Source organism: Tursiops truncatus, chromosome 3 (genome assembly GCF_011762595.2).
Source record: "Tursiops truncatus isolate mTurTru1 chromosome 3, mTurTru1.mat.Y, whole genome shotgun sequence".
Taxonomy (NCBI): domain Eukaryota; kingdom Metazoa; phylum Chordata; class Mammalia; order Artiodactyla; family Delphinidae; genus Tursiops; species Tursiops truncatus.
In genome coordinates, this window is record NC_047036.1 from 159055392 (window position 1) to 159065357 (window position 9966).

Consider the following 9966-nt stretch of genomic DNA (forward strand, 5'->3'; position numbering starts at 1 on the left):
CGCGGTAGTTGTGTTGTGTGGGTTTCATTGCCCTGCGACATGTGGGATCTTAGTTCCCTGACAAGGGATTGAACCCACGTCCCCTGCATTGGAAGACAGATTCTTTACCACTGGACCACCAGGGAAGTGGCCAAGTTCTTTTCCTTTTTTTTTTCTGTTTGGTGTTTTATTTATTTATATTTTGGGGGCTTGCATTGGGTTTTCGTTGCCGCGCGCAGGCTTTTGTCTAGTTGCGGCGAGCGGGGGCTACTCTCTGTTGCGGTGCGCAGGCTTCTCATTGTGGTGGCTTGTTGCAGAGCACGGGCTCTAGGCGCGTGGGCTTCAGTAGTTGCGGCATGCGGGCTCAGTAGTTGTGGCTAACGAACTCTAGAACACAGGCTCGGTAGCTGTGGCACACGGGCTTAGTTGCTCCACAGGAGGTGGGATCTTCCCAGACCAGGGCTCAAACCCGCGTCCCCTGCATTGGTAGGTGGATTCTTAACCACTGTGCCACCAAGGAAGCCCCTTAGCAAAGAAAATCCAGGTTGCACACTGCTCTGGGGTCATAAGGCATTTTAGCTTCACTGTGCTGAACGTGAGAAAGAATCCTAAAAATCCACTGGCACAGTAGCTGCCATGGAATCTATAGAAATACAGGAACAGAAAGTCCAGGACGCTGAGGAGATCCCCTGTGGGGTGAGATGCATATGCCAGGAGCACCACACTGAATAGATAGTTTAAGTACTGCTGGTCAGTGTCACTTAACGCGTTGGGTTTCTGGGATTTCTGTAGTATCTTATAAGCCCCTATGCAGCATAAGTGAATTACAGCCCAGAAATAAGCATCTGGATGAAACTGGGAGTCACTGAAGAGCAGACACCCTGCGGCAGCCAGGAGGAAGGGGGCACTACAGATCTTTGCAGGAGATGTTTTCTCTTTCTGAAAACATTTCTGGTGCCCACAGATGATAACTTTGGCTACATTATGCAAAATGAGAAACATAGGAATGGCCAGTCTGGACAGTGCCCTGGAACCAGCATAGGTGATACCCACAAACAGCACTGAAGCAGGAAGCCATGTGAAAACATCAGATCTTGAACCGCTGTTGATCTCTGCCCAGCCCAGTTTCCATGACACATGAAGCAAAAGTCCACCAATTAAAGCCTGCCACCCTTGGAATAACGTAGGGTAGGTGAATTTCAAGACAGACAGGACATACTTGTTCGTGAGGTAAGAAGCCAGGTAGCAGGTACAAAACGTGAGGCCGACCAGGAACCGCCTCTCGCACATCTGTCAATTTGCGCCGCTTCCCCGGGGAACCCGCGGGAGTCCCAGGGCCTCCGCGCAAGCCGGACCACCCAGTGGCCAACCTCTTGATCTTTTACTTAAACAGGGTATAGCCTCTCTCTGTCCCTGCCATAACTGTTATCTTAAAGTGCCCGCAGGAGACAAAATCCAACTATTTACCTTTATTTCCATCTCAAAGTGCAAACGGGAGGCCAGTTGTAAATATCTAGCCTGGAGCCCACCTGCCTCTTGCCTCAGGAAATGTAAACAGAAGGCTAGTTGTAAATGTCCAGCCTGGAGCCCATCTATCTCCTGCCTCAATGGGGCTCTTGGTGGGAAAAATTGTTACTTGTTTTGGGCATCCTTATCTTAATCTGTGTTTCCTCTCCCAGGTACCTATGTTGCCTCTGTGCTATCTGCCTCCAGAGCCACATAGGCGCCTAACGAGCCACCTCCAATGCTAATGCAATCCCTGGCTGACTACTCAGTGCATATCGTGGAAGAGGGGGGCCATGTGAAATTGTAAGAGCTGGTCATGAGGGGCGGAGTGTTGGAGTGTAACCAAGAGTGGGGTCTGACTGCTCACTGCTCAAAAGCCAATAAAGAGACAAGGTTGGTGGAAAGGAAAGTTTGCTTTATTTTGGAGGCCGGCAACGGGGGGGGGGGGGGGGGGGGGGGGGGGGGGCGGGGAGGATGGACTCCTGTCCAAAGGCCAACTCCCTTTGAGGTCCCTGCATGCAGGGGCTACATGCAGAAACTGCACAGTCAGCTCTCACAGTCCTCTTGAAATTGGTCATGCGGTGGTCTGACCAGCATCATCTTGATTGTTTTAAGTACAGTTAATCTTCAGCTCCAGGGTTTGCTCCCATTTCTTTGAGGCCAGTTCTTGGAATTGCGAAAATTGGAGCAGCTTAGGTCCTGGCTGCAGTCTGGTCATCATGTAGTTAACTTCTTCCACCTGGTGGGGGGGTTCGGTATCTACAAGACAGCTCACAGGATATGGCTCAGAATATTATCTATAGCCCTTGAGAAGGAACTAAAAGTCCTTGACTATGCTTAGTGACTAAACTATTATTATTTAATCTTGCTAGACTGTTTTCCTTTGTTTCTACATTTTCTGATTAAATTTATTCTTCGACTAAAATTTTTCCACAAACAAAAGGCAGGCTGAGGACATGGGGAAGGATCGACTACAGGGTCCTGCTCCGTTTCAGGAGGAGGTCATTGAGAGGACGTGGCTACCAGTTGACCCTCGAGGTGGACCCAGGGAACCAGAGGCCCCTCACCCCCTCTCCATCCTTGGAATGTATGTTCCACCCACTGTTCTCACAAAGGGAGCCATTTTCAAGGATGCAGCCTTGAGAGAGTAAAGTGTTGTTCAGAAAATCTGAACGGTATATGCGACTGAATCCTGTTAAGATCTTTATATAAACTTTTAAGATTCTGGTAAGCAGTGTTGCTGCAAGAGAGAAAGTGGGGTATGAGAGGATGGTCACATCCCAGGTCTTAGGTGAGTCCCTGGGACGGCCACCAAGTGTGGGTTCTTGGCTTTGCACAGGAAAGAATTCAAGAGCGAGCCATAGTAAAGTGAAAGAAGGTTTATTCAGGGAGAAACACATGCCATAGACAGAGTGTGGGCCATCTCAGAAGGCAAGAGGCCCCAGGATATGGGGTTGTCAGTTTTTATAGGGGTGGGTAATTTCATAGGTTAATGAGTGCGAAGATTATTCCAACTATTTTGGGGAAGGGGAGGGGATTTCCAGGAATTGGGCCACCGCCAACTTTTTGGCCTTTTACGGTAGGCCTCAGAACTGTCAGGGCGCCTGTGGGTGTGACATTTAGCTTACTGATGTATTACAATTAGTGTATACTGAGGCTCAAGGTCTAGTGGAAGTCGACTCCTCTGCCATCTTGGACCTAGTTGGTTCTAACTGAGGTAGGAGATAGATGGGCCCCTGGGCTGGACAGCTGGTGTTTGTCAAGTGGAGTAAAATTGAAGCTTTGTTCTCACCCAGACACTCCAAGGACAAAGCTGGTGGCAGAAGCTGAGCTCTGCTGAAGTAAAGAGATAAGATGACAACTCCTGAGGTTAAGGAAAACTTCCCTGTCTGCACATGCTCAGGAAGGCTCCTTGGGGGTCAAAAAGGGAGGGGGCACCACCCCATAAGTGTGGACATGCACCCACAGGCCTTTGCGGTGGGATCCATCTTAGCAGAAAGTTGTGCACGCATGTTGGGGAGTGACCTAGAACAGGTCAGATGTGGGAAAAGAAATGAGATAATTGGCCAAAGATAAACAAAGACCCGGAAGGACTGTCCTATATAAGGGATTTGTATCAGCTCTTTACTGCACTCTTCCTCATTAGAGAGGTGGCCCATACCCTTTCTCTCTAGGTGTGTATTTCTGCCTAGCTTTCTGTGTATTCTGTATTTCTGCCTGATTTAAATAAATAAACTTCTTCTCTGTGTGCCCTCCCATACACCACGGTGTAATAATAATATTGTCTAATAATAATAATATTATTGTCTCTAATAATAAACTTTGTACCTGTTTTTACAATTTTTGCCTCCTTGAAACATTCCTGCTTTCAAACGGGGGAAACAGCCAGGGCCCCTTTGCTTCTAGTCTCTAGCCCCTGGTGGTATAGTGGCTAGGATTCCTGGTTTTCATCCAGGCTACCCAGGTTCAATTCCTGGGCAGGGAACTGAGATCTCTCTTCAGGACCACTCACTGCCGTCTCTCCGAGATCATAACCAGTTTATGTCGTGTCCTCAATGGCTATGTCATTCTTTTAAAGGTTGTGCCCTGCCCCTTTCCTATCTCAGTGTGGAGATCTATTCATCTTGTGGCTGCCTGAGACAAGCCTCGTATATAAGTTCCCTCGTTTGTTAAACCTGCCACCTACAAATCCGGAGTGGTCTGCCTCTTTCTTTGGTTTCTCCTTGCCTTCTGTGTATGGGGGTCAGTTTCAAATTTCACCTGGGGAACTCCTGGGGTTGGGAACCAACATTCCTCCTAAGCAGTGGGAATAATGGGGTACTTCAAGGGGACCCCATAGTCTTGAGATTGTAAAGTGAAAGAAAGTCTTTCAGAAAGTTCTGAGGACTGTTCCACCGGTTAGAGGTCAAAGCACAGTTGTATAGTTTTTGAGTCAAGGTTTTGACAGTTTACGTAGTCCAGATCTGCACATACAAGGTGAGTAGTGGGTTATCATGACCCTTTACAGGATTGAGAAAGAAATGTTATTTCCTAAGGAGCAACCTTCCTGGCGCCGGAAGCTCTTTTCTTTCAAGCAGGCACGACTGTGTTAAGGATAATGCAGATGCACAATGCACGCTAAAGGGGAGCAGGTAGTGGCCCAAACGGCAGAGAGAATTTTATGTTAAAAGTTTTTTTGTCCTGCCTTAAAAACAATTTTATTTCATCACAAATATAAAAACCATTATTTTTTTTTTCTCACAGGTGGTACAAAAAACAGGCAGTGGGCTAACCCAGGATATTGTAAAAAACTGGAAAATATACAGGAGTAGATAATATTCTCTTCCCTAGTTTTCCATATTTCCCCCTGAGGCGTGTAAAAGCATGTAGCCATGCTAAATGCTTTTATAACATTAAAAAGAAACGAATTGTATCTGTGAATAATTCCTCAAGTTACACCAAGATTTCATGGCTCAAGTTGGTCCGTATTTTTCGTTAAACTAATCGCAGCATAACACATGAAAGTGTCCTTTCGGATGACCTCCTGGAGCTAGAATTGCGAGTTTTTCATATTTCTCCCCCCAATTTCCGTGAAACACCGACCGTATCTCTGGAGTAGAGGCTGATACCGCAAGGAATTCTGGGGAATGTAGTTTTGGTTTGCAGCTAGCGAGACATTTCCGGCAGAAGTTGCTGGGCGTGAGAAGAAAGCGAGACAGTTTTCCGCAAACGTCGCTCAAAGGCCCACCGTGGGGTTGGGGGGTTGTGGGGCGGGGAGGGTGGGCCTGAAGGGTGTGGCTGCTTGTCCCTACGCGTTTGGCCGGCGGCTTCCCCGGCACGCTCATACGGCGCTTCCGGGCCCCCGGTCTTGCAAGGCCGTCTGGGAGTTGTAGTTCAGACTCTTGCCCGAACTCCGAAGTCCAGCTGCGGCTACGAGGTCAGAGGCCGTCCCCCGCCTTCGGTGCTTGGCTTGGAGGATGGATCCGGGGTCCGGGGCCGACGCGGCCCCGTTGGCTGGTTTGGCCTGGTCGTCGGCCTCGGGGCCCCCGCCGCGGGGGTTCAGTGCGGTGAGCAATGTCAGGGGACCAGGGACGAACAGGGAGAGAGGCGGCGACACCAGGGGCCGGGGGTTGAATGGGGGCAGAGTCGGCTGCGGCCGGGTAAGAGCCTGGCGCTGACCCGCATCCGCGCTGTAGATCTCCTGCACTGTGGAGGGGGCGCCCGCCAGCTTCGGCAAGACTTTCGGGCAGAAATCCGGCTACTTCCTGTGTCTCAATCCTTTGGGCAGCCTAGAGGTAAGGGGCCCTCACCTTCGGAGTCCCCGGGGTCCTCCCACTCCCCTTTGTCCATTCGCTGAGCTCTATGCTAGGCACACGGTCCCTGCTGCTGAGTGATTCTCGATGTATCCCCTCCCCCCCCCCCGCCAGAATCCACAGGAGAACGTGGTGGTCGATATCCAGGTCCTGGTGGACAAGAGCCCCCTTCCGCCGGGATTCTTTCCGGTCTGCGACCCCCTGGACTCCAGTGAGTACCCTGTCGAAGGCGGGAGTGGGGTGGGGGGTCAGGGGCACGTTCGCGTCTCTGCGGGGAGGGTCCAGGAAAGGAATGGAGGGACCACAGGCATGCGATTTTTGAATTTTGGCTGCCCCCTTGATGCACTGGGTAATGACAGTGTTGGCTGAGGACTCAGAGGCCTGATCTAGGGCGGGACGATGTACCCCACCCTGCGTAAAAATGTGCCATTGGTACAGTCTCTGTTCTAGAGTAAGTGTTCAGTCAATGCGACCTGTTTTATTACTGTTACTACTACGCCTTCTTCTTACACTGTAGCTAAGCTGATCCACGCGCAGTTCTATTTTCCACTTCCACGCTTTTGCACACGGGCTCCGGTTACCCTGGAGCTGCCCTCCCAGCCCCGACTGCTCTGCTTTCTAACCATCAGGCTCTCCCTGCCTCTTATGTCCTCTCCATGTCTTGTCATTTATATTTGGCTCTCAGCATATATCTACTGGTACTGGACTTGGCAAACTTTTCCTGTAAAGGGCCAGGTAGTAAATATGTTAGGCTTTCCAGCCCAGATGGTTCCTGTTGCATATATATAATATATACCCCTTTAAAAATGTAAAAGCCATGCTTTGCTCATGAGCCAGACAAAAACGGATTTGGCTCATAGGTTGTAGTTTGCTGACCTCGGGATTAGAGGGCTGAGGGAAAGTGTGTTTGGAGGGCCAGGATGGGTGTCCAGTTCTGTCTGATCCCACAGCTACCCACCCTCACTGTGGTGCCCATGGCCGCCCGATGAATGCTCCTCCATGTCACCAAAGATGAGCCTGCCCCAATGGCTCCTGAAAGCTTCATGGATTCCCCTCCTATGGCTTTACCGTTCAGGATGTAACCGCTGACCCAGCTCCATCCAGACGGCTGCCTTAAACAGCACCTTGGCGAGCATTCTCCTGGAGCCATCTTTGGACCCCTTTCCTGCTTCTCCCCTTTTCTCATTCCCCTGTCCCTCACTCCCAGAGGCCTCCGTGTCCAAGAAGAAACGCATGTGTGTGAAGCTGGTGCCCTTGGGGGTCGCGGACACAGCTGTCTTTGACGTCCGGCTGAGTGGGAAAACCAAGACGGTGCCTGGATACCTGCGAGTAGGGTAGGGCCACCCCCCAGCCCTCCTTCCTTGGCCTCCCAACCCCCATACCTACCCCTCTGACCCTCAGGGACCCCCATGAGTCCTTCTGTCCCTTCTGCCACCTCTCTGTGCCTCAGTTTCCACATGTTAAGGTGGGGACAGTTGTACCGATCTCGTAGGGTGATGGTGAGAACCAAATGAGTTGGTGTGTCTGAAGCACCCGGTATGGTGACTGCACCCATCATACTAGTTAGTATGTTGCCGCGCGTGTGGGCTGAGATGTGAGGTCACCGGAGGCCTGCCTTCCCCTGGCAGCTCTTCTCAGCCCTGGCTGCACACTGGGCCAGAGCCCCTTCTCTCTTTTCCTCCTCCTCTAGGGACATGGGGGGCTTCGCCATCTGGTGCAAGAAGGCCAAGGCCCCGCGGCCAGTGCCCAAGCCCCGAGCTCTCAGCCGAGACATGAGAGACCTCTCCCTGGACCCACCTGGCCAGCCCAGGTGAGTCCTCGGGCTCAGGGATGGGAGCGACCATGGGGCGGGGGGCGGTGGCTATCAGGCCTTTGACTTGGGTCATCCTGCCTCCGCCAGCAAGGGTGGCTTCCCGGAGCGGACGCTCTCGAGGCTGGGCTCTCGGGCGTCTACACTTCGGAGGAGCGACTCCATCTACGAGGCCTCCAACCTCTACGGCATCTCAGGTGAGCACAGAGCAGGGAAATTGAGGCACAGGGGTGGGGGTGGGGCTAGACTGGCCCGAGATTGTACAGCCAGGAAGGTGCAAGGGCAGGGTTGGACCAGGCCTGGGCTTTCCCCCATTCTGTCAAGACTGGGAAAAGCCGAGACCTCCAGGATGGGCTTCTCAGGGTGGGGAGCGGGCAGGCCTCAAGTCCCCTGGGCCTCAGCTCCTTCCCCCCACCTGCTTTCCTCAGCCATGGATGGGGTTCCCTTCACGCTGCACCCCCGATTCGAGGGCAAGAGCTGTGGTCCCCTGGTGAGTCCGGGTCCGCCCCTCCCCACTGCGTTTCTAGGCAACAGGAATCAGGGAGCATCATCTGTGTAACCAGCACCTCAGCACAGAGGGGAGTTCCTGGGTGAGAGGAGGCCGGAGGCCAAGGCAAGGGGGCGGGAGGGTCTCCTGGAATGGGGGAGTCAGGAGGAGCAGCTGGATGCTGGGGGCGAGAGATGGTGGCAGGAAAGGGGAGAGGACATTCAGGCAAATATTGAGGGGGCCCTCCTTTCAGACGAGGGAACGGGGGTTCCACGTTGGGGTCCCTGCCCGAGACTGACATGCCCCTTGCCTGCCAGGCCTTCTCTGCCTTCGCTGATCTGACCATCAAGTCACTGGCGGACATTGAGGAGGAGGTGGGTGCAGGGGAGGGGGTGGGGTTGGGGGGTGCAGCCCCCCCAGTCTCCCCTGGGTCCCTCTTCTCTCCCAGCTATAACCCACCTCGAGGGCTCCAGATCCCCCTGCCCCACCATTTCTCCGGCACCCCAGTGGCTCCTGCTTCGCTCTGTGCTCTCCGCTCACCCCACTCCCCACTCCCCAGTACAACTACGGCTTCGTGGTGGAGAAGACAGCAGCTGCCCGCCTGCCCCCTAGCGTCTCTTAGCCCCTCACTGGCCCCAGGGAAGAGTCCCCTGCCTGACAGCCCCGGACCGGCAGCTGCCCACCGCATTGAATCTTGGGAGCCTTGGCGGCGCAAGGCATTATGGACCCTCAGCCACGCAGCGGAGCAGCAGCCCTGGAGGAGGGGCCGGGAGCGGTCTGCTTGGTGATGGGTCTCCTGCCCCCCGGGCCGTGATGGGCAAGGCAAGGGGTAGGGGCTGGACGGAAACCAGTGCCTTCAAGTCATTTGTGTCAAAACTCTCTGGTGCCTGGAGGCCACGCGGGCGTCCTCCCTCCAGGAAATAAAACACCACGCTGTCCGGGCCGTCTGTAGTCTCCATTCTGACTGTGGGTCTTTGTGGCTCGCAGGAGCCAGGGACGGACGCACACCCAGCAAGCGGGTGAAATCCTGGAGGGCAGGGGGCGCTGCCACCACTCCCATTCTACAGAGGGAGAAACTGAGGCTCAGCGAGTGCCTGAGCCGGGATTCCGAATCACAGAGGAGACCGGGTCCCGCCCCTCCATCATTGCGCGTAACAGTAATAATAGTAACAGCTACCGTTTATACTTCGAGGACCTTCTCACCAACACCTGATGTACAGTATCTCATTTAGTCCTCCCCCAGCTCAGTGGGAAGCCCTGGTTGCGTGGCCATTTCACAGATAGGAAAACCGAAGCAGGAGGCGGCTAAATTCACAGCTGGGATTCCAACCCAGATCCTGCTCTCTTAACCACCAAGCTGTTCTGTTCTGTGCGTCCCTTTTCCTCCGCTGTGTGGTAGACACAAACGGTGGATACTCATGAATTGCGGTAGTTACCTCTTGTAAAGTAGCGTGAAAACTGAATTAGGAAATACTGTATTCCTCGGGGAGATACAGGCAGGTTTTTGTAAGCCACTAGTCACATTTTGGTCAAGTAATCAATACATAACCTTGTTTTCTGTGCATTTCAAGACACCTTGTTTAATATACATGCTGCCGATTTGTTAACGTTGAACTCACGGCCACCAGCCCTAGAACTCACGTCTGAACAAAGCTCGTCGGAGAGTATTTGCTTCCGGAGGCACATCCCAGCCTTCTTGCACCTGGGGACACTAGATAGCTCTTCAGCACTACACTTGGGGGCCTTTGCAAACAGCAAAACTCACCAATGAAAAAGCACAAAAATGCAAAATGGGCCCCTGGCTAGACCTCAAGAAGGATGCCTGTTTACAGTCAGAGCTGGAACAGGAAGGCAGGACATCGCCTTGTCCTACCACAGCTGGGAACATGCAC

At 52.9% G+C, this 9966-nt stretch overlaps 1 protein-coding gene and 1 pseudogene across 3 annotated transcripts; one reads left to right on the forward strand and one right to left on the reverse strand.

Annotated features, from left to right (window-relative positions):
• Positions 1-477: 477 nt before the first annotated feature.
• Positions 478-1269, reverse strand: LOC101330187 (UDP-N-acetylglucosamine transporter TMEM241 pseudogene; annotated as a pseudogene).
• A 4027-nt stretch (positions 1270-5296) lies between these two features.
• On the forward strand, positions 5297-9017 carry MVB12A (multivesicular body subunit 12A). Of its 3 annotated transcripts, none has more exons than XR_004525994.2 (9): positions 5299-5531; positions 5661-5759; positions 5892-5988; positions 6985-7111; positions 7468-7587; positions 7678-7784; positions 8016-8177; positions 8392-8448; positions 8634-9017. XR_004525994.2 is itself a non-coding variant. In XM_033853893.2 (9 exons), exons 1-9 carry the CDS (start codon positions 5442-5444, stop codon positions 8694-8696), a joined length of 822 nt encoding a protein of 273 aa, XP_033709784.1. In that variant the 5' UTR covers positions 5305-5441; the 3' UTR covers positions 8697-9017. The 3 variants fall into 3 exon arrangements, 2 of the variants coding, with proteins under 2 accessions (XP_033709785.1, XP_033709784.1); XM_033853893.2 differs by having other exon boundaries at positions 5305-5531; positions 8016-8077; XM_033853894.2 differs by lacking the exon at positions 5661-5759 and having other exon boundaries at positions 5297-5531; positions 8016-8077.
• The last annotated feature ends 949 nt before the right edge of the window (positions 9018-9966 follow it).

What these genes read in the sequence shown, in the direction of transcription:
- MVB12A (XM_033853893.2), top strand. Translation starts at nt 5,442, where the DNA reads ATGGATCCGGGGTCCGGGGCCGACGCGGCCCCGTTGGCTGGTTTGGCC. An exon ending in GACCCACCTGGCCAGCCCAG is followed by an intron (nt 7,588 to 7,677) that starts GTGAGTCCTCGG and finishes TGCCTCCGCCAG; the next exon opens with CAAGGGTGGCTTCCCGGAGC. An exon ending in TGGCGGACATTGAGGAGGAG is followed by an intron (nt 8,449 to 8,633) that starts GTGGGTGCAGGG and finishes CCCACTCCCCAG; the next exon opens with TACAACTACGGCTTCGTGGT.